This window comes from Hylobates moloch, unplaced genomic scaffold, assembly GCF_009828535.3.
Source record: "Hylobates moloch isolate HMO894 unplaced genomic scaffold, HMol_V3 SCAFFOLD_7, whole genome shotgun sequence".
Taxonomy (NCBI): Eukaryota; Metazoa; Chordata; class Mammalia; order Primates; family Hylobatidae; genus Hylobates; species Hylobates moloch.
This window is the reverse complement of record NW_026652282.1, coordinates 90168049-90195599: the sequence shown is the minus strand read 5'-3', so window position 1 is coordinate 90195599 and position 27551 is coordinate 90168049. Positions and strand designations below refer to the sequence as shown.

The following is a 27551-nucleotide window of genomic DNA, read 5'->3' as shown; positions in this document are numbered from 1 at the left end:
TAGGGTTCAGTTATTCAAGATCTCTAGGAATGAACTGCTTTCCTCAGCCTCAAACAGAGAAGTTCTAACTTACTCCTCTCCTTTCTCATTGCTCTGTCATAAAATGTCATTACCTAAGTATATAGAGTCTGGTTAAGAAATGCCTGAAAGCTTGTTCTCTGCTATTCAGGTCCCAGGAAAACTATTTGATGGAAAAGGGCATTAAGTTAACTTAGATGTTAATTTTGGCCCTTACCTAACTTACTACTTAGCTGGTGTATTTCTTGATACTATTCGCAGTCCTAAAAGAGGGACATTTCTGATGCTCCCCATTCTGTATTTCCATGGGGCTGAAAGATTTTCTCTAAGTATGGAATAGTGATAGGGATTCTCAAGCTTCATTATACATGAGAATCACCCAGGGGAGGTTATTAAAAATTAGATTATTTGGTCTGGCTTCCTGAGACTGATCGATTAGGACTGAGATAGGGCCCAGCAAGCTGCCTCATAAATAAGCATCACAGGTGACTCAGGCAGGGTCACACGCAAGAAACACTAATCTGAAGAACAGGCTATTCTCTTAGAGTTTTAGGAATCATCGATTTTCTAAAAGTAAGAAGGGGCCCTTCAGAATCTTAGGGAAACTCAGGGTCACCTGTGTTGACACCAATTCTTATTTTCCAGACAATAAGCATGGAAGATATAGGGAGTTAGACCATAGTGCTAGTGACTCCTTGATACCTCTTCAAAGGTGCTTTGCTGAAATCCCTATCACTATTTATTTGGCATTTGTCTCAATGTTTACAAAAATATGTACACATTTGTGTCATATGTACAAAAGTCAGGGGAAAAGACATTTTGGTAAAGAAAATCTTTGAGCGGCTTGAATTCCAGACTCTCAGCTGGTTAGTAGAGGTCAGTGGTTCTCAACTATGGCTATACTTTAGACTCACTGATGGCTGAGCCTCATCCCTGACTAACAAAATCTGAACAACTAACACAGACATACTCTGCTGGAGAGTGAACCAAGTTCGTTTGAGTGTGTTCTCTGCAAGCCTTCAGATTCCCTCTATGGAGTTGTTCAAGTCACAAATAACCACGATCAATTCTTTATTCTTCTTGGAAAAAAATGACCCACTTCGTTCTATGTTGTCTTTTTCTCCCAGGAGACTCAGGTTTCTGTGCTTGTGACGGTGGTGTTCCCAACACTGGACCACCCGGGGAACCAGGCCCACCTGGTCCACGGGGTCTCATAGGCCTTCCAGGCCTTAAAGGAGCCAGAGGAGATCGAGGCTCTGGGGGTACACAGGGCCCAGCAGGGGCTCCAGTAAGTCTTGCCAAACTTTGACCCTGAGGAAGCAATGGAATCTTTCAAGTGCCCTTCAATCCCCCCAATTACTTTTCTAAAGCACATACAAGACAGATGGGATTAAAACAAAGTTTCGGGGTTTTGAGCTACAACATAAAATCTGACTATAGAGTCTCTTAAAGTCCTTTCTGCTTTAACCTACCTATTTTCCCTTCTCTCTTTCCCCGATTTCTTCCTTCCACAACATTGTTTACCTTTGCCTAGCAATGTGCTGGCCCACGAAGATAAAATAGGAATTAAGGTGAGGTTTCCATCTTCAAAGATTTCAAAATTTACAAAAGGTGCAGAAATAAATGGGCAACTATTATTCAAGATTACAACATAATCAGTGTCTAGAACAGTGCCGATATGTACCCAAGATTCTGCTCTAAGTCATAATGCTAGGTGCTGGAATTCTATGAAGTCTGCATCTTCTGACTACTCCCTCTTCTCTCTTTGTCAGGGCTTAGTTGGGCCTCTAGGTCCTTCAGGACCCAAAGGAAAGAAGGGGGAACCAATTCTCAGTACAATCCAAGGAATTCCAGGGGATCGGGGTGATTCTGGCTCCCAGGGCTTCCGTGGTGTAACAGGAGAACCAGGCAAGGACGGAGTACCAGGTTTACCAGGTCTGCCAGGCCTTCCGGTAAGTTGATCGTTCCTAGGTGATTAGCTCTACAAATCTTCACACCTGACTTTGTTGGGGGGTTTGATGGCCACTGGACCATGAAACAGGGGAGAACAGAGTCTAGAGCACCTTGCCCTGCCTCTGCCACTGAAACTTTTTGCTTTTTGCTTTTCCTTTATGTAAAGTGGGAATCATTTTCTCAGAATGGACCATTGTCTCATTTGATAAATGCTAGTAACACCTGACCATATGACTTAAAAATACTTCAGCTTCTCAGCGACTTTTCTCCTGAAGTAATCTAGCCACTTTCTGTGATCTCTAGGGTTGTTATTATCCTGCTCATTTCTTGCCCTGTCTCCTCACCCCTGTCCAGAATCTTTTGCGTTGTTAGATCATCCAGAGTAGACAAGATTCATATCCACTAACTAAAGTTAGAGGAGACTGATAGATAAACTATGGTGACGATAGATAATTTTAACAAAACACAAAGCATTGGTCACACTGGCTACCTCTTTCTTGTAGTCAGAGGACTGTCCAGATAAATCTCTGAGTTGAATTTTCATTCTTTTTTTTTTATGTGTTGTCTAGGGTGATGGTGGACAGGGCTTCCCAGGTGAAAAGGGGTTACCTGGACTTCCTGGTGAGAAAGGCCATCCTGGTCCACCTGGCCTCCCAGGAATTGGGTTACCAGGACTTCCTGGACCCCGTGGGCTTCCTGGAGATAAAGGCAAGGATGGATTACCCGGACAACAAGGCCTTTCTGGATCTAAGGGTGAGTCATAGAATCAGATGGCTTTGGACTTGGAAATTTGACCCCTTGTAGACTGGATATGACTCAGGTGCATGAAATGTATCATGAGAAGAGACTCATCTGACCATAATCACTACTTTCAACCCCCTGAAGGATTTGCATGTGAAAGAAAGTATTATAATTGTATTGTGGTAAGCTTAGGGGGCAGAATAACATAGATTTCCACTCTACTTAGTGAAGAACTTCCTACCAGAGCAGTCTGAAAATGTAACAGAGCTACCGAGGGAAGTTATGAGCTCATAATCCCTGGGAGAGTTCAAGAAGAAGATGGATGACCACTTATTGCAAATGTCATCAAAGCAATGAGTGGGAGATTGGACAAGGTGCCCTCTAAATTGTGTGGTAATATCATCAGCTGGGAAAGACCTTTCCTCAACTCATGGAATCTCAGATTGGGCAGAAATCTAGTTGCATATAGTCTAATCCCCCATTTTATCCCTTAACTCCTTCCTCTTTATATAACTTCTTTTTCTACTTGAATTTTAGAAATTATGTGTAACAGTCCTGCTTATAGTTTATGAAGGTGCTATGCTAATAACTAGTCTTCTTCAATACAGCCAGAACAGCTGTTCATCCCAACTTCTGGGTTTCCACAACTTCTATGCTTCCATTAGTGACACCACACTTATAATAATCTGAAGTTTTAAATTTTGAGATTATCTCTTATTTCCTTTGCAATTCCTCTTATATTCTTTCCTTCTCTTCTTGCTACTAAACTCTCATTATCTCATGCCTAGTTTTTCAAATACCTATATGCTTGTTGGAATAAATGGATGGTTGGATGGATGGATAGATGAACGGATGGATGGATGGATGGATGGATGGATGGATGGATGGATGGATAAGTGAGTGAATGACAACAACTTCCTAAGTAGTTTTTACATTCAATTCTATTAAGAATACTGCAGCCAATCCAATATCTGTAAAGTGCCAATATCATGTAACTCCCCTAGTTCAAAGCCACATATGATACCAATTGAACAGAGATCATATAATGTCCAAACCCCTCAACTGGGAATTCAAAAGTCTCCAAACATGGATACAACCAACCTTTTCCACCTTGTATCATGCTCTTAATTGAAACAAAAAAACTAAGACACCAGTCTTCTTCACTGTACCCAAACACAATATGTTCACTTCCAGCTCCAGAATTTTACCATGTTGCCTTTTTCTGGAGTGCTCTTCCTCTTTGTGTAGTCATATCGTATTCCTCTTTCAGGGTTCAAGACAAACCCCACTTCTTCCATTAAGCTTTCCCTTAACCTCCACAGTATGCCATTGCTACTTAAATTATATATCTCCTTCTATTAATGCTTTTACTTTCCCTAACTGCATTGTAAGTCTCTTGATACTAGGGATGGTAATACTTCTTAGAGTTTCTTTACATGCCTAGCAGAGTGCAATGTTCCATAGGAGACTCATATTTATTTGCAGAAGAAAGAGCCTTCCCAATAACCAAGGGGCTATTTCTTAAACATATTTCTCCTGTTTCCACCTTATCATCTTGAAGAATTACAATAAAAGAAAACAGGATACCAGGTCTTGCAAAATTTTATTTATTTCTAAATCTATTTTTGTGAATCGGTATAATAAGGTTGATGGTAGATGGTATAGGTTAAAACTTGATAATTCAAGATTCTTAAAACCGAGTCACTATTTCATTTCGCAAATTATTGTGAAGGTTGTAAGGACATTTTCCTTTTTTTTTTTTTTTTGAAATGAAGTCTTACTCTCACCCAGGCTGGAGTGCAGTGGCATGATCTTGGCTCACTGCAACCACTGCCTCCTGGGTTCAAGCGATGCTCCTGCCTCAGCCTCCTGAGTAGCTGGGATTACAGGCACCCTCCACCACACCTGGGTAATTTTTGTATTTTTAGTAGAGACAGGCTTTCACCATGTTGGCCAGGCTGGTCTCAAGCTCCTGACCTCAAGTGATCCACCCGCCTCAGCCTCCCAAAATGCTGGGATTACAGACGTGAACCACTGCTCCTGGCCATAAGTATTTGTCAAATAAAATCATTCTGCCTGTTGGAAGTCCTAGTGTCAGCTATAGCTTTGCTTCTAGCTCTGTTCCTAGAGACATTACTCATGGTCATTCTACTGCTCCTCCCTTAATTGGGTCTTCACTGTAGGTTAAACCATTTTGCAAGCAACAAGGTTTTAAACTGAGTTATAATAACATGACACCTATAAACTTACACACTTCCAAGTCTTCTGGCTATTAGCAACATTTTAACTATTTGAGAACCGGCTGAGTCAACAGAAGGAAGCTTGCAGGACCATTTTTATCCCAAATATCACTAGTCCCTGGATACAGAAAGTTATTAGGAATATGATATGGTAAGCTACAGCCTGGGAGATACCTTATGCAGAAAATGTTTGTCTTATTCCATTTTCTGTTGCTACAACAGGGTATCTGAGACTGGGTAATTTACAAAGAAAAGAGGTTTATTTAGCTCATGATTCTGAAGGCTAGGAAGTCCAAGATTGGGCAGCCCATCACTTGAGGGCCTTGAGCTTCTTCAACTCATTGTGGAAAGCAGAAGGGCATATGCAAAAGAGTCCAAACACTAAAGCAACCTGGCTTTATAACAGCCTGCTCTTGTGGGAACTAATCCATTCCCTTGAGAAATAACCCAGTCTCCCGAGAAAGAGATTAATCCATCCTAACAACCTAATTACCTCTTAGAAGCACCACCTCCCAACACAGCCACTCTGGAAACCAAGTCTCAACATGAGTTTTGGTGGAGACAAATCATATTCAAACCATAGCCATGTCCTTCTTGCAGTATGAAGAGTTTCAAGAAAATAATAAAGAGCATTAGCTTTCTTTTTCTCTCTATGACAACCAAATATAATTCTTCAAACCTACCTTTTTTCTGCACAATTTTAAAAACAAATAACCTGTGGTCCCCACACATTTGCATTGTAGCCATTTCTGTTGCTAGAAAAAAATTAAGATGCTATTCCTGAATGTGCCCACTCCAATCAATGATAGCCCAGACTAGGACAGCTGCATTGCCAGGAAAGAGGATGTAATCATCAGAAGCCTTTCAGCCTACTAGTGTGAATTATTAAAAACTTTGGGCAAGCAGACAACTGGCTATTTCCAAAGAGGCTCTGTTCCAGATGCTCATAGTAATCAATCACCCTGGTTATTACTGAACTGTGGTGACTGTGTGCTTGATCTCATGTGGGTGCGAGTGCTCTCCACTCAGTTCAGACAGGGGATTTGGTTGGTGGGCATATCTGGGCTGCTGAGAAGACTTCCCTTGGGCCTCAAGGAACTTCTGTCCTAGTTTAATTTTCTTCTTCACTTGATTGCTCTAGGTGACTGCTGCTGTAGAGAGAAGGTTGGTAAAGGAGACTTAGACACAGAGAGAGGTGAGAGCTAGCTAGGTCTACAAGCTCTCAGACACTAGTCTTAGCTAAACACCCCTTTTTTGTTTACCTTTGTCTCAGACAGTCACGATGGCCTGAGCACCACACTGGATGCCCTGTTTGGGGAGCGGGGAGTCTAAGGCTGGGATGCAAAGGCTGACACCAACACTGCTTCAGAGGCTCCTTAGCACATACCTCTTACAGCAGGCAGTACGGGATTGAGTGGGCATGCAGTCTCTGAGAGGGGCTGATTTCCTTCACCATGCATGTCGATGGCTTGGCTGATCTCTACCTTAAGCAAATTCATTTTCTGAACTTCACTGGGGCCGTAATCTGCCTTGAGAGGTACCTGAAAGGATTCACACATGTCTGAACTTTATTCACTGGGCCCAGAACAAATTGAGATGTTAGAATCTTGGGAACCAGAGACCCTTTTTATTCTGAAGATGGATTTGGACATTAATGGGAAAAATTCTGAATAATTAGGTCATTTGTTGCAATTACTAAACAGAACATGGGTAGAGCAGATTTCTGCTTTGTTGAGGAGAAGGCTCTGAATTCAGGAATGTAAAGTAGAAGACAGTATAAAGGAAAAGAGCCAGATACCAGTATGAATAGAAGTCCTTCCCTCTCACCATTTTGAACCTCTGCTTACAATGCACAAGTGTGGTGTGGCATACAGGCATAAGACAAAATTATTGAGAGAAATATGTCGTTGATTTCCTCTGGTTTCTAACCATCTTTCCTTTGACCATTATTTTTCTCATCCTGGAACCTTTCCGGATGCCTGTCCTCAGCTTCATCTTCTAAAGGCTTTGTTTTTATCTGGCTGTCACAGATGAAAAGAAGCAATTAAACCAGTCTGATAAATGAAGGATGAATCGCTTAATATTTGGACCCAGCCCAGGGATATTTTTATTTTACTAAGTTTGTTTCCTAAGACGTAAAACAATGGAACTGTAATGTTAAGAGTTTGACACACTGGAGCCATGGACTATTGAGATTGTTGAGGGCAAGAGAGTCTTTTGCAGGATCCCTCTCATGATACACCCTCTGGAGGAAATTCTTCAGCCTAACTCAAAGAGCCCAGGCCTGAGCCAAGCACAAGGTTGAAAACCCCCTCCCAGTGAAGCATCTCACCATAAAGTGTTGGCCTGTAGAGCATATTTCCGTAGTAGGGAAATAACTGTCAGAAATAGCTCTGTCATCTTGATGTCTGGCAGGTGGAGGTGGGTTTGACCACCTACGGAGGAGGATCCAGGCCTATGGCCATCTGTTCACCTCTGGAAATATAACTATAGAAACCTGAAGTCTGGAAGGCAGAAAGTGCTGCCCAGACTACAAGCAGTGTCACTAACCTGGGGATGGCCTTGCAGGAGCTCTACTGAGTACTCATTCTTACATAAGAGAATAGTTCAAGATAATAAGAACTATTATTAAATGAGCATGTACCAGAGTGCTAGACACTGTGCTAAGTGCACAGTTTCATGTAATCCTCATACACACCATATGAGAAAAGTAGAAGTAGTTCCTATTTTGCCATGAGGCTCAGAGAGGTTTAAGTATCTTGTCCACGCAGCTGGTTAGCAGCAGAACTGGGATACCAGCTAAGATCTGCCTGGCTTCAGAGCCCAACTTGTTAACCAATACATTATACTGTTCAATTCCCAATCTTGATTTAGGAAAATAGAAGTGGGATCAGGGGAGGATGCCAGCGAGTTCAGTAAGCAGTTTGAAATATAGGATGTGTACATATTTTTCAGAAATGTAATTTGTGATTTAAGTACAGGCAAAAGCTATAGATGTTTATTAAAACTGTTGGCCCTGTGGTTTAAAGCAGACCTTGGGGGATTGTTTTAATGAATAGGCAAGGCTTATTTAATTAGCACAGCAATTGTTTGTAAATGGCATTTGAGGGAGCCCGCAAACAATTTGTCCACCAGTATTTTATTAAACCTCCCCTCTGTGATCTTATAGATTCTTTTTATTTGCATTATGAATGGGCAAGGGAGAATTTGCTAGGAGAAGGGCTATGCATGCCAATTTTGACATCTTGAATATTAAAATTGCTACTTTTTCTCCTTGAGTAGCAGAGTTGACAGTTTCAAATAAGGAGCTGAGGGAAGGGTCACCACTTGCCTGTCACGGACAAGAGAGTGGTCGTAAGTGTTTGCATAGTACAGTCATACTGGCACATTTGACCAAGGACAATCAATAGGTTTCAGCAGATCCCAAATGAAGTGCATCAAAAGAACCCAGTGGTTTGGGGAAAACCTCATTCCAAGGAAAGGGTAAACATGAGAACTTGAGGGATCTTGGCTTCAAACCCTCTAATCTAGTCATATAAGCATAATGGACCATTAGGACTAACCCCCAACACCCATCCTAGGGAGAGGCTCTATCTGAGGGCAGGGTGAGTAGGCAATTGCTGTTTGCTGCTGTTCCTGCACAGGCAATCTCTAAGAAACCTTGTTAGGTAACATCTGCTGCGTAGGTGACTGTTTGCCCACTGGGCATCAGTGGTTTGATAAGTGATATCCTAGCACTTGGACACTAGGAGCATTCTCATCTGTAAGCAATTGTACTGGTTGTAACTCCCCAGAGCTAATGATGCCAAGGTTTTCCCATGTGGGCTCCCAGCTGCTGAATGGGAAGAACTTGGCTGTCCTATTAAATGGAATAGAAGTAAAGGAGCGTATTAGGGAGAAATCTTCCCTGACTCTGGGTTCACTGAATGCATACATGTTACCGTTTACAGGAATCACCCTGCCCTGTATTATTCCTGGGTCATACGGTCCATCCGGATTTCCAGGCACTCCCGGATTCCCAGGTATGGAATGAGGCCAGAGAAAGCCACTAAACACTCTTGTAAGGGCCATGAGGCAAAGGAAGCAGAGGATAGCCCAGTAGTATCTGGGGATCCACATTCCTCCTGAGGGCAGGCTTGAGGATTGAGGAAACAGGATGGCTGCTGGAGCGGGCAGTGTGGGGAGGTGAGACGAGGAGAGGCTCTCCAAGAGACTGGGATTCTTGACTGAGCATCACAAATCATACCTAGCACACTGACTTTCCTTTCCCCTCACTGCTTACATTTGGGTTTTCAGGCCCTAAAGGGTCCCGCGGCCTCCCTGGGACCCCAGGCCAGCCTGGATCAAGTGGAAATAAAGGAGAGCCAGGGAGTCCAGGATTGGTTCATCTTCCTGAATTACCAGGTAAGAAAAGGAGTGTCTCCTCACCTGCTTCTCTTTGTGTGTGTGTGTGTGTGTGTGTGCGCGTTTGTGTGTGTGTGTTTGTGTGTGTGTGTTTGTGTGTGTGTGTTTGTGTGTGTGTTTGTGTGTGTGTGTTTGTGTGTGTGTGTTTGTGTGTGTGTGTGTGTGTGTGTATTTGGGTTATGGTAGTCCTCTGCCAATTACAGGAAGCCAAGTTTGCTCTCTGGTGTGGGTAGGATGGTTTCATTTTATACCCTGGCAAGACACAGCATACAGCCATAGAATGACAGCATATTAGAGCAATAAGGACCATTCAAAATCAGCTGGGGCAACCCCTTAACTTTCAGATGAGGAAACTGAGGCCCAGATGGGAAATGACTTGTCCGAGATGACTAAACCACTAGTGACAGAGCTGGGACTCTGCCAGGTTGTCTGTCTGCCAGTTCTATGTGTTTCCTGGGTCAACTCCTTAAGGGCCAGTGAAAGAGATTGACATCAGTCAGAGGGAAGTTGTCCATTTCTATCCCTTTTCTCACACTCTCTTATTCCAACTTGAGCTTCATGATTCTTCACTGTACCAGTGGTCCTCAAACTGTACTCCATGGGCCAGCATCAGCATCACCTAGGAACTTGATAGAAATGCAAATTTTCTGCCTCTCCGCGGGATCTGCTGATCATAACCTCTGGGGATGGGCCCGGTAATCTGCTTGTTACCCCAGGTGATTGTGATGCTTGCTCAGGTTTGAGAACCGCACTGCTCTAGGGCTCGGGGCTCATCTTGGACCATGTGCTCCAGGGTCCCCTCCAGTACCCTCTCCCCACCCAAGAAGAAGGAGGCATGACAGCAGAAGCTAGGGAACTCCAGAAGAGGTTGAACTTTTCTTAGGATGCTATGGGGTGGCATGTGTTCTTCGACAACTGTAGGACCCTCAGGAACAGGTCGTGGACCTCCGCCCACAGCCCCGCCTCCCAGAACTAGAACCTCCTCCAGGTCGCAGGGCGCAGTCGCTGCCTCTGCACAAGGCCTTGCAGGAACAGAGACTCCTGACCTTCAAGAGAAGTGATAAATATCATTAATATGTTAGCTTTCATATTAGAAAAACCTGTCTCAGAGATCTGTACCCAGACAAATTGCTTCTAAACAGCCATGGTCTTTTATGTTCGCCTTTTTACATTTAGGATTTCCTGGACCTCGTGGGGAGAAGGGATTGCCTGGGTTTCCTGGGCTCCCTGGAAAAGATGGCTTGCCTGGGATGATTGGCAGTCCAGGCTTACCTGGTTCCAAGGGAGCCACTGGTGACATCTTTGGTGCTGAAAATGGTGCTCCAGGGGAGCAAGGCCTACAAGGATTAACAGGGGACAAAGGATTTCTTGGAGACTCTGGCCTTCCAGGACTCAAGGGTGAACCTTTTTGCCCCAATTATTTAACAGTCTACAGAAAGCCTTATATTAATTCGTATACTTCCATGAATACTTGCATGAATCTGGGGCGATGGTTTAATTAAAGGGTTAAAATGAAACATTTTATTCTGTCCCTCCCTTTTGTGAAATTTTCCTTAAATAGCCTGAGTCAACTTTACTGTCTTAGTAATTCCAAAAGTGACCATAACTAATAGTCAAATTTCTTGCAAAGACTGGGTTACGGCTGGGAATGGCAACAGGGCTGGAGCTGAGAAGACAGTGGCACCTGGGATAAGTCCTGGAAGTTGGTTTGCTGACCCACTCACTGCTGTCTCTCCAGGCTGTGATCATTTGCCCTTCTCTTTTATCAGGTGTGCACGGGAAGCCTGGCTTACTAGGCCCCAAAGGTGAGCGGGGCAGCCCTGGGACACCAGGACAGGTGGGACAGCCAGGCACCCCAGGATCTAGTGGTCCATATGGCATCAAGGGCAAATCTGGGCTCCCAGGAGCACCAGGCTTCCCAGGGATCTCAGGTAGGTCCTTCAGAGGAAGAGTCCCACCTTGACAGACTTCAGCTAGGCCCTGGGCCCAGATGCCCTGGCGGGAGGGCAATAGCAGTAGTGGGACATGGTCAGAATTTAGAATGAGACTTGACTTTCCTAAGCTCTCAAGTTTCAAATCTCAAGTCACCCTTGCAGTACCAAGCAGAACAGATTGCTGCAGGTTAGCTTCCAAACTATTGCCACAGATCTTTCCTCTCCCCCCGCCTCCTCCATGGCCTCATGCCCAGTTTTCAGGTTTCAACTCTCCCGACCTCCCCAGTTAGAGAAGCCACCCTCATCGTTGAGGGAGTCTAGTCCATCTCCACTGCCTTCACTGGTGCTGTGGGCAGCCTGCTTTTGGTTGGGGAGAAGCTTGAGCAGAGTGTGACCACGCTGGCAGCCTGCCTCTCAGGCGAGCGTGCCTCCAAGGACCCACGGCCAAGTGTCTTTTACTCAGCAATGGGGCCTGACACTTGCTGCTTCCAGACTCGTGTTTGCAGCTTTGCCTTTTTCTCGCACCACCCTCCTCGACCTGCTTCGGTGACTGCACCATTCCCAACTGCCCCTTACTCCTGGCCTAGTGACTGAAGCTGAGTTATTTGCAGAGCCATTAATGTCCTTTCTATTCCCTTTGTCTCTCTGTGTTTCTGAGATCTTCACATAGGCTGCCTCAGTGAGAAAACACAGCACACAAGCTCACAGACTAACACCCCCACTGGCTCTGCCACTCAGGAATGTATCTGATTATACACTATAACATGGCCTTGCTTACGAGGCCAGGGATCCCTGAGCTCCTGCTGTGGGGTTGGCTCCCATTGAATTTTTCCCTTGTTGTGGAGTTCCCGTCACAGCCTCCCATTTGAATCCTGGGGCTTGCAGCTACTTGATGCTTTTCAATCCATAGAAAGCCAAGTCAGCCATTCATTTGGGTCCTTGGGGACCCAAATACCTCTGTCGTCATTGATTTAATCCTTTCGTTTTTTAATTTCCTTGCTTTGTACCTGAACATTCCACTTTGGCAGCAGCTCAGGAGGTTAATCCCATTGACCAACTTTAAAGCGTGGTGAAAGACGTCTCAGAATACCTAGGAGACCAAATGGGCCTTGTGGGTTTCTACAGTACTTGGCACTAGGGGGTCTTTCAACCTTAATGCCAAGGAACTGGCTGACTTAACTGATTACTTGAGGGATTAAAAGGGCAGCCCTGTATCCAAGACTCCCTGGGAGGCTGAAACAACAGCTCAGCTTTAACCTCTACTTCACCGATTGGCTCAGGAAACAGCCATTGTGGCGTGATTCAGACTGGAAGTACCAGGAAACTGGAGCCTACTTGCCACCCTGGCTTCCTAGAGCTCCATTCAGGGGCTAAAGTGTAAACCACATTCGCAAAGGGACAAAAAGTTATAATCAGAAGGGGTTTGCTCTCCCTGCCAGCTACTGTGCCATGCTGGAAGTAATAGCCATTGGCGTGGCACTCTGGGTAGTAGATGCTAACGCTTCAGCCAACTAAGAACTCTGCCTGTTAGCAGTTTGCATGTGCTATTGTTAAAGGGCCATTTACAAAACCTAACAAGCCAAACCAATCAGAAGCTATGATGTAGGCAGTGGCCCAGATCTGGCCAGAGCCTCACTTGACAGCTCTCCTGTGTTCTTTTCTGTGCTGATTCAGGACATCCTGGAAAGAAAGGAACAAGAGGCAAGAAAGGTCCTCCTGGATCAATTGTAAAGAAAGGGCTGCCAGGGCTAAAAGGCCTTCCTGGAAATCCAGGCCTAGTAGGACTGAAAGGAAGCCCAGGCTCTCCAGGGGTCGCTGGGTTGCCAGCCCCCTCTGGACCCAAGGGTAAGTGAAGTGATCAGCGAAGTGACCAGTGGTTGCCAAAAAGGAGCATTTCAGCTGCGCAGCTTACTCCTTCCTCTCTGCCTAGGAACGGGAAATGGGGAGGGACTTGGACAGGGCTTTTTGTGTCAAGATAGTTGGACAAGGCTAGTGCTAAAGGGGGACCTCTGGTCAAGGTGAGTCACCCTCACTGCCTGCTGGGTGGAACACTAGGCTGAGTATCATGGTCAGCAAAGCCCTGGGCAGTACCAGCCACACTGGGTTTACTCATTTGCATAGTCCTACCATGGAGGCTGATAGCACTCACGTCCTATGATTGCCTTGATAGCCATTGGTAGTTGGGCAGGTGGTATCTCCATTTAAAACAAGGGAAAGTGAGTGGTTCCATTTAAAACAAGGGAAAGTGAGTGGTTTAAGGTCACACAACTGGTTAGCAGCAGAACCAGGCTAAAGCTCATCTGCTTGCCTCCTGGCCCTAGGCTTTTTTTTTTTTTTCCCTGTGTCACACATGAGCTATAACTTGGTGAATCATAAGGGAGGGGCCCAATTTTTTTTTTTTTTTTTTTTTGACAGAGTTTTGCTCTTTTGAGTGAAGTGGCACGATCTCGGCTCACTGCAACCTCTGCCGCCCAGGTTCAAGCAATTCTCCTGCCTCAGCCTCCCGAGTAGCTGGGATTATAGGCACCTGCTACCACGCCCAGCTAATTTTTGTATTTTTAGTAGAGATGGGGTTTTGCCACGTTGGCCAGGCTGGTCTCGAACTCCTGACCACAGGTGATCCACCCGCCTCAGCCTCCCAAAGTGCTAGGATTACAGTGTGACCCACTGTGCCCGGCCGAGAGGAGCCCACTTCTTTCCTTTGTATTTTGTAGTGCCATGTCTCTATTCAGGAAGGTAGTATAATATGTAATAAATAAGAGTTTGGTAATGACTAGGATTTCGGAATTAGAGAAACCTGGGTTTGAATTCCTTCTCTGCAACGTCCTTGCTGTGTGACTTTGGGCAAGTTACTCAACCTCCCTGAGCCTCCATTTCCTTGTATGTAAAATAGGAGTAATAATAAAAGTTCTTGTTTTTCAACAGGAGAGAAGGGGTCTGTTGGATTCGTAGGTTTTCCAGGAATACCAGGTCTGCCTGGTATTCCTGGAACAAGAGGATTAAAGGGAATTCCAGGATCAACTGGAAAAATGGGACCATCTGGACGCGCTGGTACTCCTGGTGAAAAGGGTGAGCTGGGGAATTGAATTCTGGAACTGCTGCCCATCCTTTTCAATATATATATTTTGTTTGTTGACTTGGTTATTCCTGTGGTTTGTACCAAATCTATGTTAGATAATAAAATTTTGGGCTTCTGAATTAAGTCCTTTTAAACCAAAAGACTTAATCCCCTCTTAGTTAACACTGCTTGTTAGAGGCCATGTGTGCCCATTCCCAGAAGACCAGTGGAGGAAGGTTTTGAGGAGAGTCTAAAGTTGCTGATGGACTTGGGATTTGTAGAAGAGGACGTACACAGAAATGTGAAGTTGGGGGAATAGGGGTGGGGAATAAGATGGAAAGGCCCCAAAAGAGGGCTGTGGTGGTATGGGAAGAAATGTGAAAGGTCAGCCTTTGCCTGACCCTGCGTCTAAGCTCTCTTTCTCACACTGATCTCCATCCCTGCAGGAGACAGAGGCAATCCGGGGCCAGTCGGAATACCTAGTCCAAGAAGTCCATTGTCAAACCTTTGGCTCAGAGGAGACAAAGGCTCTCAAGGCTCAGCCGGATCCAATGGATTTCCTGGTCCAAGAGGTGCTGGGGCAGGGGATGGATAGGAGAAATGCTCAAGAAAGCCTTCATAACCAAACTTGGCTTCCTTCTTGAGCAAAGGCCCTGAAGTACAGCGCCCCATCCCCAACCTCAGAGCAGCAGTGTGGCTGGCAGCAAGGAGTCCAAGAAGGCTGCCTCCCCTGAGCCTGAAGGCTGCCTGGACTTTGAGACTGCCATTTGTTATTGCCACTGTAGAACTGAGGTTTTCAACCACAGGCAGTGGTACCCCTGGAGGAGCCTGAGCACTGTGCTGCTTTCCCAGTGTTGTAGTAGAAGCGACTCTGTCGATGCCCCATAAGACTGAAAGCATCTCTCCCCACTTCACCTTCACCTTTGAGCTAACTGCTCCCTGAGCCTGCACTTGGCCTGTGACCTGAGGCACCTGCATCTTGGCAAGCCGGGTTTCTCTTGCCCAGTGTCTTTTTCCAAGTCTTTTTATTTCTTTTATAGGTGACAAAGGAGAGGCTGGTCGACCTGGGCCACCAGGCCTGCCTGGAGCTCCTGGCCTCCCAGGCATTACCAAAGGAGTTAGTGGAAAGCCAGGGCCCCCTGGCTTCATGGGAATCCGGGGCTTACCTGGCCGGAAGGGGTCCTCTGGGATCACAGGTTTCCCAGGAATGCCAGGAGAAAGTGTAAGTGCGACCAGATCTTTGTCTTTATACCGGAAAAGGCCCCCCATCTCAGGGGGATATACCCCACTGCCCACCTCTCTGATCCCAGCTTACTTCTCAGCCCCTTCTCCCAGGACGTCCTCAGAAAGAGCTCTCTCCTTGAGTCTGACAGGTCTTCCCAACCCCTTCCTGAACATCTCCTCCTCTGTTCTTTTGTTCACATCTCCCTGACTTGGCAGAGCCTTCTCTTGCCTTTACAATTATCCAATATCTGCCTGCCCTTCAGACCCCAGCCCAGGCACCGTCTCCTCCAGGAGTCCCTGAGCTCCCACCGTGCTGCTACTCTATACTTATCACTGCTGACATCAATTCTAGTTGCTTCTGTGTGGGTCTGACTTCCTCAATGAGATTGTTACGACTTGAGAACAAGAACTACCTTACATGCTTTTTTCTCTGCACCCCACTGCCAGCATTTCATGTTGAGCCTGGCACATTGTAAGAATTCGTAAAAACTTCTTGATGTTTTGCTAGAAAGGTCTTTGAAGCTCCACAAGGTGCAACGACTAGCAAAGAATCAAGTCCAGCTTATCTGGGCTCTTACAAGGCAAGGTGGAAGAGGTGGCTTAGCAATGAGACCAACCTGGATTTGAACCTCAGCTCCATTGCTCATTAGCTCTGTGATCTTGTGCAGACTGTTTACCTTACCCAAACCTCACTTTCCTCATCTGTAAAAATTGGGAATAATATTTAAATAGCCTTCAGACAGTAGGGAGGGTTAAGTGACATGACACATGTAAAGCTCTTAACATTGTGTCTGGCACATAGCCGGCTCTGCGTAAATAGCAGCTGTATCAAATGGTCTCAATGAATTGAATCACAGAACACCTGGGCTCCTTGCAGGCAAAGTCTCTGAACTTCAGAAGTGTCAGCCCATCTGATGGAGAGAACATTGTGCGCGCGCGCACGCATACACACACACACACACACACACACACACACACACACACACCTGAAGCAATTGAAAATAAATAGTTCTAGACTGGATAGTCCTGACTACTTACATTCTAGGGGGATGAAAACAAAGTGGGAATGCATTCTAGGAGAAGTCCCAACATGAACAGAGGCTCAGAATTAGAAGATATGGCAATGTGCCTGATGAAGCCGGGCAAGGAAGCAGCCACAATGGAGGGGTGTCCTGGGTAGTGGTCCAGTGCACACAGTGACCCAGCCCAGTACTCAGCCTCCTGCCCAAAGCACTAAGTGGCATAAATCTTTACTGGATACTGGGTACATCTCAAAATGAACCAAAACCATAGCAGATATCAAGAAAAGAACTTTGCTGATGGCAGCTGACATAGCCACTTCCCAGACTCAGATACTGTGTTGGACATTAGCCAGTGAAGGCAGCTTTTCCTCTGAAAATGGTAACATTTGCCCAAATTCAGACTCCAGCACCTGCACACATACCACCTGCTACCTGGTGGCAGAAAGACCTTGTGTTCCTTGCGGAACCTGTGGCAGAGGGCTAACCCTGCAGGGTGAAGCGAAACTTCTTCCTGTGCATAATGGCTCCAGAGCTTTGGCAAGGACAGTGGTAGCCAACTGTGTGTTGAGTCCATAGAGTGCCTGGCCTGTCATCTTCTGCATTTTCTAAGAGACTCGCTAGAATGGCCACACTGTGACTTCCTAAGATTCCCATTTTTGATAAGCAGTGGGATCGAATCCTTCCCCTACAAACCATAAGTATGTGCTCTGCCCTTTGTTCATCACCTTCCCGTTTGCAGGACGTAACATCCCCACTTCCAGCCCACAGTCCACCCTTGCCACAGAATACATGATGGACATCTCTCTGTCAGTGGCTCAGTGAGGGGTGAGGGAGTAAGAGGGTGGGCAGCCCTGAGCTCTGGGCAGAAATGACGATTCCCATATTGCTTTGAAGGGTTCACAAGGTATCAGAGGGTCGCCTGGACTCCCAGGAGCATCTGGTCTCCCAGGCCTGAAAGGTAAGGAGCATTTTTTTTTTCTTTTAATGTGTTCTTCTAGAGCAAGGTAGATCTCTAGCAGGCCCAAGGGTCTCTCCTTTTTTTTTTTTTTTTTTTTTTTTTTGAGGAGTCTCGCTCTGTCACCTAGTGTCACCTAGGCTGGAGTGCGGTGGCGCAATCTCAGCTCACAGCAACCTCTGCCTCCCGGGCTCAAGCGATTCTCCTGTCTCAGCTTCCCGAGTAGCTGGGATTACAGGCATTCGCCACCATGCCCGGCTAATTTTTGTATTTTTGGTAGAGACGGGTTTCACCATGTTGGTCTGGCTGGTCTCAAACTTCTGACCTCGTGGTCTGCCCACCTCAGCCTCCCAAAGTGCTGAGATTACAGGCATGAGCCACTGCACCTGGCCAGCCCAAGGGTCTCTTGTGAGGGGTGGTGGAGAGTCTGTGTTTAGGGGAAAGTGAATTAATTTACATTTTCTCTTTGGCCAAACCCCTTTTGCAGTCCTTGTTCCTCACAGACAATGCAACAAACAGTGGTACTTACCAAGATCTCTCTCTGTGGCTTTCATGGATCCAAGGAAAAGGCTGTCCTTTGGCTTTCTGGTTTTGCCCATCTGCTTTCCAGACTTAGCAGCGAGGAGAACCTCGGCTCCAGTCTCTTCCCCTGATAAACCACCAGCCCACTAGGCAGGAAAATTTCCCATTCTTGCTGGCATCACTGTTCCATTCTGGTGATGTCTGAGGGCCCTGCCTACCATCTTCTCTGCCCGTACTGAGCCTAGTGATGTGTTTCCCAATGGAGATACGCTGTATGCAGCAGCATTTCATGCCAGTAGTCTGGTAGCAGCATCCCAGCTCCTGGATGGTGGTCCAACACTTTTTACCCAATAGATAATTTTGTCAAGGAGCTCCTCTGGCTACACTGAATATGAAAAAAAAAAATTGTGTTCAAAAGATCTCAGTGGTGCAAAATGAGCTATAGCTTCTCCTGGGCATTTAAACAATGTATTGGAATCCTCAGGAGACAACGGCCAGACAGTTGAAATTTCCGGTAGCCCAGGACCCAAGGGACAGCCTGGGGAATCTGGTTTTAAAGGTAAGGTTGCTATATTTTTGTCTTGTTTGCCTCACAGACTCCACAAAACTGAGGATTAGAAGGAATTTTGGAGGTCAACCCCAAGTTCTGCAACTTCTGTCCAGTGCAGAAAATTTCCTATCTATCAATTCCCCAAGCAAATCAGCCTACTCTTCCTTCAAGACTCATAGACTGGCAAAGACCTTTGGGATAATGGCCTACATCCCCTTAGTTTAGAAGTTGTTATCTAAACCGCCCTTTTTGAACATTTCCACTCATTGCTCCCACTTCTGAAGGGATACTCATAACAAATTTACTTGCTTCTCAATTGTAAGGCACCTTTCTAATGTGAAAACAGCCGCCACTATCTTTTTTAGAGTTTCTTCATTGGGTCTAGCTCCTTCCGCAATTCAGAATCGACTCTTTCCCATGGAGGAATACACTGCTAGAAATATGGCCTAATCACTCAGCATTTTTCTTGGTTTTATAGGTACAAAAGGAAAAGATGGACTAATAGGCAATATAGGCTTCCCTGGAAACAAAGGTGAAGATGGAAAAGTTGGTGTTTCTGGAGATGTTGGCCTTCCTGGAGCTCCAGGTACCATGCCACGTGATAACCTTCTTCTGAAAGAGTTTGGATTAGCTTCAAGCCATGCCCCATTCTGAACCTCTGCCTTGTTTTCACATTTAGGATTTCCAGGAGTTGCCGGCATGAGAGGAGAACCAGGACTTCCAGGTTCTTCTGGTCATCAAGGGGCAATTGGGCCCCTAGGATCCCCCGGATTAATAGGACCCAAAGGTATGTGTATTTGGGAGCAGGCAGTGGGGAAAAGTCTTTCCCTCAATGAAGGACACCAACTACTTTATCTTAGAAGATACTAGCTAGGGTTAAGCCATGCCTACAGGAGTCACTGGACATGAGGAATCATGGGAAAGGAAGATGAAGAGTAATGAAGGCAGGCAAGCATGAGTGGGAAGAGAAGAATATGGGATCCATGAAGAGAAGAGCTAGCAAGGAAGGCAATTGTCCTGGCATGTGTAGCCTTTCCCTGACTTAGAGATTGGGCAGTGAGTTTCTGGAACCAGTCTCTGGGAGCTGACAACTCAAGGTTTTGACATTGCTACTCTGAGTTCTTCTTCAAGATACCTAATGAGCTGCCATCTTACTCCTAAAGCTGTATTGGTCTCTGATAAGAGTCATGAGGACCTATGGTGTAGGATATAGGTTGGGAGTGTTTCCTTCTCCCTTAGGGCATTAAGTAAATACCTCAAAAAAGACCAGGACTTTAAAATAAGGACCTCACAATGCCTTTGGGGGCAGGTAGCTACCTCTTGCTGATGCTTCATGATTCAGAGTTGCTGGAGCCATTTTTGACATTCTCTCCCCTCAGGCTTCCCTGGATTTCCTGGTTTACATGGACTGAATGGGCTTCCGGGCACCAAGGGTACCCATGGCACTCCAGGTTAGGAAGACCCTCAGGGTGAAGAGGAGGGCATCAGCTCTTCCAGAAACCTGGCAAGGGCTGGCCATGAATTCTCAACTGTGGTGTATCCCATATCCTTGGACTCATAGCTCTCCTTATCAACCTCCAATTTGAGGTCCCTTGATATGGAGAAGAAAGAGGACGGGGTTTTTTCTTCTATTCAAATTAACTTTCTTTCTTGTTACTTCAGTACTCTGCCTCTGGTGTCTGTCAGTCAGGCTTCTCAGGCCACAGGCGAGTGAGCTAGGCAGGAAGACCTCACCTCCACTGAGGTCTGCCCCCTACCCCTGCATCTCCTCCTAGGACCTAGTATCACCGGTGTGCCCGGGCCTGCTGGTCTCCCTGGACCCAAAGGAGAAAAAGGATATCCAGGAATTGGCATCGGAGCTCCAGGGAAGCCGGGCCTGAGAGGGCAAAAAGGTGATCGAGGTGAGTCCAAGTCAGGCCTTGTAGAGGGAGAGTCAGGTTTAGGGTACAGCAGGGCCACGTGGCTCACAGGGTTGGGCTGTGAGTGTCTTCACATCTCTGGGAGTCTCACAACCCAGTGGGAATGACTGCTGAGAAAGAGAGGATAGGCTGTGCTTAGCATTTTCCAGTGAAGACTGTCAGGGTACAGTTCACCAAGTCCATTTTAGCCTCCAGATTCTCTTCTGCTCCTCCTTACTCACCTCAAGCCTCTCTGGCATGCTTGGTCAGAGCTTGGAATTATTGGTCCTGAGGGACAGGGCTTGTCCATTTAGTGAGAGGTTGGCTGGCATTTCCTCAGTGTCCAGTGTGGATGGCACTCCCAGGGCCCTGGGAAGACAGTGTGGCTGCTGGAAGGATCCCAAGACTAAGATGATACGAGTCTCCACCGGACAGAACCACAGCATACCCTCAACTAGAATTTGTTGAGTTTACTAGAAAGCAGGTTCTACCCTAATCTCGGCCCCTGACTCATCACATGGCCTGAAGTCCCTTTCTGAGTCTCCCTTTCCCCACCTCTCAAAAAGTAAGAATGACTTGTGTTCTTCAACTTTTCCTCAGGAAAGTTCCAAAAACCCGTGTACATTCCACTCCATGTTAACCAGGAAATGAATTCACCATAGCATCATGGTTAAGAGTATGGGCTCTGAAACCAGACTAGCTGGGTTCAAATTCAAGCTATACCTCTCACTAGCTATATGACTTTAAACAAGGAAGTTACTTGTTCCTCAATCCCAAATGAGCCCTTAGTTTTCCTTTTCTATAAAATGAACATTATAACAGAACCTACCTCATAGGTTTTTTGAGGAATCAATGAGGAGCGAGGTAAGATATACAAAAGCTCAGTGCCTGGCACATAGTATATACTTAAGAATATTATTGTACGTTACCTGGGGAAATCATATTTGCAAAATTTCCTGTTTCTCTTTGCTCTGGGGCTTGAGGTCTCACTGCATTTTGTTTATGTGCATGTTTGTGTACTGTGTGTATGTTTCCCAGGGACTATATTCATATATTAATTCATTTCCTGCTGCATTTTAAATTGATGCATCTGCTGTTTCTATGTGTCTTCTTCCCTTTGATCTGGACCAAACTGTTCTTTTCTGAAAGCCAGCAGCTTCTCCAGAGGAAGGGCTCAAAGCAAGGTCCAAGCCTGCCCAGAGACTGTCTTCTTTCATAGGATATAGGGAAGAGGGGACTGGATAAAAGCACAGGGACATTTTCTTTTGTTTTCAAATCTTGATGGTCATTACATTATTCATTTTCTTTAGCTATCTGAGATAATAAAATCACAATTACGCATGTAGTAAACAGCACAGGTCAAGAGGGACACATTTCAGCAACGTAGCACTAAGCAAAAAACAAACATGTCACAGAGGAATACATTTGGTATGATTCCATCAATAAATGTTCAAAAATAAGCAAAACCAACCAATACATTGTTTAGAGATATACATGGTCAAATTGAAGGAAAAGGAAGAGGATGATGAACAAAATTGTGGAGTGATTGCCTCTGAGAGGGAGGGAAGGAAGAGGGTGGAGGGCACACAAGGAAATTTAAAACAAGTGACATCTTCTTAAGTTGAGTGGTTGAAACACAAGTGTTCATTGTATCTGAATTATTCTTTGCATATTATAAATATTATGTCATATCTTCTCAATATCTAATTAAAACAATTTCTTTAAAAAGAATACAAGAAATAGCATACCATCCCCCCCCACAGGAACCTATCTTTGATTTGACAATGGGAGTCAGTGCAATATGATGATTTACTCCTAAGAAAACATCATAGAGTGGTTGGGTGCAGTGACTCATGCCTGTAATCCTAGCACTTTGGGAGGCCATGGCAGGCACATTGCTTGAGCCCAGGAGTTGGAGACCAGCCTGGGTAACATGGTGAAACCCTGTTTCTACAAAAAATACAAAAATTAGCAGGGCATAGTGGTGTGCGCCTGTAATCCCAGCTACACGGGGGCTGAGGTGGGAGGATTGCTTGAGCCTGGGAGGTTGAGGCTGCAGTGAGCCCTGACCACATCACTGCACACCAGCCTGGGCAACAGAGCAAGACCCTATCTCAAACAAACTAACCAATAAAAAAACTTCATAGAGCAATCCCTCTCATTACAGTACTGTTATCTAAATAACTTTCAATGATACTATTTGTTTTCATATTTGCACTAAATATGTAGAGGCTGCATTGATATATTTTGTTTTTTCAAGGCTTTGAAACTGGACTGAGTTGGAAAAATGGGATGTTTTGCATTTTCATCTGCTCATTTAAAGTGTTTTATTGTTAAAGAAATGCATGAGCTTTTTGCAATACTTGAAGTCAGTAGTGCCTTTATTTCAGGGTTAATAACACATAAGTGTAATTATAAAATCAAGAAACAGGTAAAGGGAGAAAGAGTCTGCAAAAACTGCCATGGGAACTTTTATAATTTGTGTACTGCCCACCACTGCCTACTCTATTACACTTGTTTATTAGTTTTGCATAATTTCAGTTTATGTATATAAGCTATATATATATGCTTTATATGTATATATACATAATATATGTGTAGAGCTGTATTTTCAGAAAAAAAGTATACAATATGTCTTTCTTTTCAGATTTTTACCCTGGGGATAAAGAAAAATATTTCAAAGGTTTGCCAAACCAGAAGTAACAATGCCATGAGTACCACCATGTGGCTTAGCTACTAGTTTTATTTTTGTGGGGTTTTTTTTTTCTGGACCTAAGAGACCTAGAGAGACTTTTCTCAAAATTTGTTTTTTCTTTGTCTAAATTTCAAGATTCAATTAATTAATGAGCTATTTAAAAACACCCAAATCTACCATCACTTTTATAAATTTTCATGGATTTACCTTAATAAGAGAAATTCAGCATATTTTTGCATTTTTCTTGTCACAAAAGATAAAATTCGATATTAACATTTTTGGATTTTCTTGTTGAAAACAAAAATTAAGAATCTCAACCACCAGAACAGTTTATCAACCAGTTTGAATCCATTTATCTTCATTTGAATATCTTCTAGAATATCCCAAAGTAATAAATATATATCTTCCATGCTACATGTATAATATCAACACCTACATTTGTGTTTTCCCATCAAGATTACCATCTATGTATTTGATATGTGAACATTAAATAAATCTTCTGTGATCAGATGAAAGTTTTGGTTTTGAACATATTACAATAGAAATAGTTCCACAAACAGAAAACATGTAAAGCAGTATTAAAATTAGAGCAAATGAGTATTCTGTATCTATTGTAATAAGGGATTATTCTCTTTGGCCAAAAAGGGAGGAGGGATTTAGTACAGAGACTTTTGTTCCATAGGCAATTAAGCAATCACTTGGCTCATATCATGAATGACCTATAAAAGATTGTTTTCCAGTTTGCCTAGAAATTGCAGAAGATAGCCCTAGAAGACACAGGGGCACCGCACTCTGGCTGCCTCCATTCTGATCAGCCTGGTGTCTGTTCTGACTGGCTGGGGCCTGGGGCCTATGTTCTGTAACCTTTGTGCAGCATCAGACATAACTGGCTAACTTAAGAGGTGTTTTTTGACACAGACAGTAGGTTTAAAATCACTTCGGAAACTTAAAAGTCCAGGTGCTCAGTCATGCCTTCTTTTCATTCTGGTGTGGGGGAAATTGGCCTAAAATATTTCCATTACCAGTGAGGTAAGGGAGCTAGAACTTTCCAATAAAATGCAGCTCCAGCTGGAAAAGGGGAGTCTCTGAGCCCTTGTCAGTTGTTTGTCTGCTTTCTGGGAAGGAAGGATTAAGGAAGAAGAGCCCTCTGCTGGCGTTCTCTGGTCTGGCTCCTACCTAACTGCTTCCATTTTCTCTGTGTGAGCTTCCATTTTCTCTGAAAGAGCCTGGCCATCTTCTGGGCACACGGAGCCTATCCAGCCCCTTTTATTTATTCTTTACAGGTTTCCCAGGTCTCCAGGGCCCTGCTGGTCTCCCCGGTGCCCCAGGCATCTCCTTGCCCTCACTCATAGCAGGACAGCCTGGTGACCCCGGGCGACCAGGCCTAGATGGAGAACGAGGTAAAGACAGGAAGCCCAAAAGAGGGCTAGCCACCACCTTTTGTCTGACATTTGGGGAAGTTATGTATACAACGCAGCCAAGTCCCTGTTGCTGGACATACGTGGGTGTGTTTGGCTTCACATCCCTCCTCGAGTGGGGACACAGGGGACTTGAGCCGAGTGCATTTTGCTAAAATGGTTTGGGAAAGTCTGGGCACTGGGACCCCACAGATGGTGAGGGAACATTCTCTGTCCTGGGAATGGGCTTTGGAGTCCTGTCAGTCCCTAGGCCTTCTGCAGTGGCTACTACCTGCTCACCTGCCCCTCACCCCTCTTCCGATCTTATCCCTAGGCCGCCCAGGCCCCCCTGGACCCCCAGGTCCCCCTGGGCCATCCTCGAATCAAGGCAACACTGGAGACCCTGGCTTCCCTGGAATTCCTGGACCTAAAGGGCCTAAGGGAGACCAAGGAATTCCAGGTTTTTCTGGCCTCCCTGGAGAGCTAGGACTGAAAGGTACGGCTGCTCGGCTGGCTGCTGGGCCCTTCCCCACTCCACGGCCAGGACTCCTTCCTGCAGTCCTGTGAAGACAGGCCGGTGGCTGATGTTCTTCCCTGCCTCACCCCTGCCTATCCTCCACCCCTACCATGCCGGGACCTGACTTGCTTTCTTTGGACTTTGTCAGGCATGAGAGGTGAGCCTGGCTTCATGGGGACTCCAGGCAAGGTTGGGCCACCTGGAGACCCAGGATTTCCCGGAATGAAGGGGAAGGCGGGGCCAAGAGGTAAGTTTAGAGCATGTGCTGGGCTGATCCAGAGCTCGAGGGAGGGGCCTGGTGGTAAGGTTCCTTCAGGCATCATTGCTCACCACGCCAAGAAAGCCTGGAAGTCTAAAACCGCTGGATCAAGGTACCCCAGAGAGGCAGTTTCTCTACCTTGGGGATCCTTCAGCCTCTATCACCTCCCAGGATTGAAGACCACTGCTGCCTTGCCACCATGGATCCTGCTACTGACTGCCTCTCTGTGTTATCTCTGCATTAGTGGGCATTGGGTTTGCACTCAGATCACCACCCACCCGTTTGCTCAATTCAGAAATAAAGAACCATCTTTTGCATCCTTCCCCACCCCCACTCACACACATGCAATCTAGTAACAAGCCCTGAGGCTTGTACCTCCCAAGTGTGCCTTGCATCTGTTCACCTCGCAGTACCTTGGTTGCTACCCCCAGATCCAAGCCACCAATAGTTCTCATGCAGCACCCTTCCTCCCCCCACCCTAGCAGTCACTTTTCCACATAGTGGCCAAAAAGAGCTTATAAAAACATAAATCATCCAGTGGCTTCCCATGGCATAGGAATGAACTAACCATGGCCCGCAAAGCCCTGTGTGATGCCTCCCTCTTCATCCTCATGGCCAGCCCTTCCCCTTTGCTGCTTACTGTGCTCCTGCCATACTGGCCTCTTTCAGTTATCCAAAAACACTGAGTCCTGGCCTACCACAGGGCCTTTGCACATGCTACTTCTACTTCCCAGAGTGCACTTGCCCCTCTACTCTTTAAATAGCAAAGTCCTTCTAATGTTTCAGTGGTCTCAGTTTAAATGCCATTGCTTGCAAAAGGCCACCGATCATTCTCTAAAACAGATGCCTCCACCCCATACCACCCTCTGCTCCCTCCCAGTGTCCCTGTGTTAGTCCTTTCCTCCACAGTACTTCTCCCTACTTGCACTCAGATTAACAGTATTTGTCAAGTTAGGCATTATTCATCTTCATCACCAGACCATAATCTCCATAAATGTCTGTCATATTCATTGCTCTATTCCCAGAGCTACCAGGACCCTGGCATATAATAAGCGCTGGGGAAATATTTGTTCAGTGACTTACTAAGCAAATTATGCTATTAGAAAGGCAGCTGGCTGGCACCGGGTTCCTAGGCTGGGATGCCAACTGAACCTCTGGGGTTAGAAGCATCCCCTCAGCCTCCTTGGCACTGTGTTCTAACCAGTGAGCAAACCAGCCACCCCAGCCCTGAGAGAAGGCTCAGCTCACCATATTAGCAGCAAATGCCTCCGGACTGCCTGTCACCCACTGGGCCCAGTGCTGGGCCCTGAGGAGACAGGATGAATATGACCCAGTTCCTGCCCTCTTGGAGCTACCCAGCCACTTGGGAGAGAGATGGATAAAGAAGGCATTGTATAATATCACACAGTGCCATCCTGGAGATATCCAGATATCCTGTGGGGACAAACAGGGTAGAAAGCTGCTGATTGCAAGTTAGTAAAGAAGGCTTCTGGGGCCCCAGTCACCTCCCTCTGCCTCAGCCTGATGTTCTTATTTCCCCCACCTGCCCACAGGCTCTTCTGGCCCCCAAGGTGCTCCTGGACAAACACCAACTGCAGAAGCTGTCCAGGTTCCTCCTGGACCCTTGGGTCTACCAGGGATCGATGGCGTCCCTGGCCTCACTGGGGACCCTGGGGCTCAAGGCCCTGTAGGCCTACAAGGTGAGGAGGGTGCCAGAGAAAGGCGATTGGTTGGGGAGTTGAGACAGCTTGGCTGACAGGCTGGCTTGGATGTCCAGCTCCAAGGGTGTGTCTTCATCAAGCGTTGCCTCTGTTCCTTCACAAAGCTCCCAAGCTTCCTGTTGGGGAGAAGAAGGGCAGCAGGACCAGCAGGGTGGTTGCACTTGGTATTTGGCTTTGGAGGATGTGAGGGCAGAGCAAGGTTGCTCCTCCAGACCACTCGCCCCTCTCTAATGTGCTGCAGACAGATGCAGGGAGTGTGGTGGTGAATAAAGGGCCACATGAGACAATGAAGAAAGTCCAAGGCTGGGGGACAGAAAACCTGGCCTCTAATTGGAGTAAGTTAGAAGTCTCTCTGGGTCTCAGTGTCCTCATTTTCTTCTTCTTCTTCTTCTTCTTCTTCTTCTTCTTCTTCTTCTTCTTCTTCTTCTTCTTCTTCTTCTTCT

General features: G+C 45.8%; 1 protein-coding gene across 1 annotated transcript in view; it reads left to right on the top strand.

Annotated features, from left to right (window-relative positions):
* Positions 1–27551, top strand: part of COL4A6 (collagen type IV alpha 6 chain) — a 155472-nt gene that overhangs the window by 120827 nt on the left and 7094 nt on the right. Inside the window, exons 14-35 of the mRNA XM_058441339.1 lie at positions 1146–1306; positions 1791–1970; positions 2541–2724; positions 6094–6147; positions 8903–8974; positions 9249–9356; positions 10533–10754; positions 11126–11287; positions 12965–13135; positions 14216–14359; positions 14795–14920; positions 15389–15570; positions 17489–17552; positions 18556–18630; positions 19100–19207; positions 19301–19408; positions 20001–20072; positions 20397–20522; positions 24498–24614; positions 24946–25107; positions 25277–25375; positions 26941–27087. Coding sequence (XP_058297322.1) covers positions 1146–1306; positions 1791–1970; positions 2541–2724; positions 6094–6147; positions 8903–8974; positions 9249–9356; positions 10533–10754; positions 11126–11287; positions 12965–13135; positions 14216–14359; positions 14795–14920; positions 15389–15570; positions 17489–17552; positions 18556–18630; positions 19100–19207; positions 19301–19408; positions 20001–20072; positions 20397–20522; positions 24498–24614; positions 24946–25107; positions 25277–25375; positions 26941–27087 — 2844 coding nt within the window. The remainder of the gene's footprint in view (positions 1–1145; positions 1307–1790; positions 1971–2540; positions 2725–6093; positions 6148–8902; positions 8975–9248; positions 9357–10532; positions 10755–11125; positions 11288–12964; positions 13136–14215; positions 14360–14794; positions 14921–15388; positions 15571–17488; positions 17553–18555; positions 18631–19099; positions 19208–19300; positions 19409–20000; positions 20073–20396; positions 20523–24497; positions 24615–24945; positions 25108–25276; positions 25376–26940; positions 27088–27551) is intronic.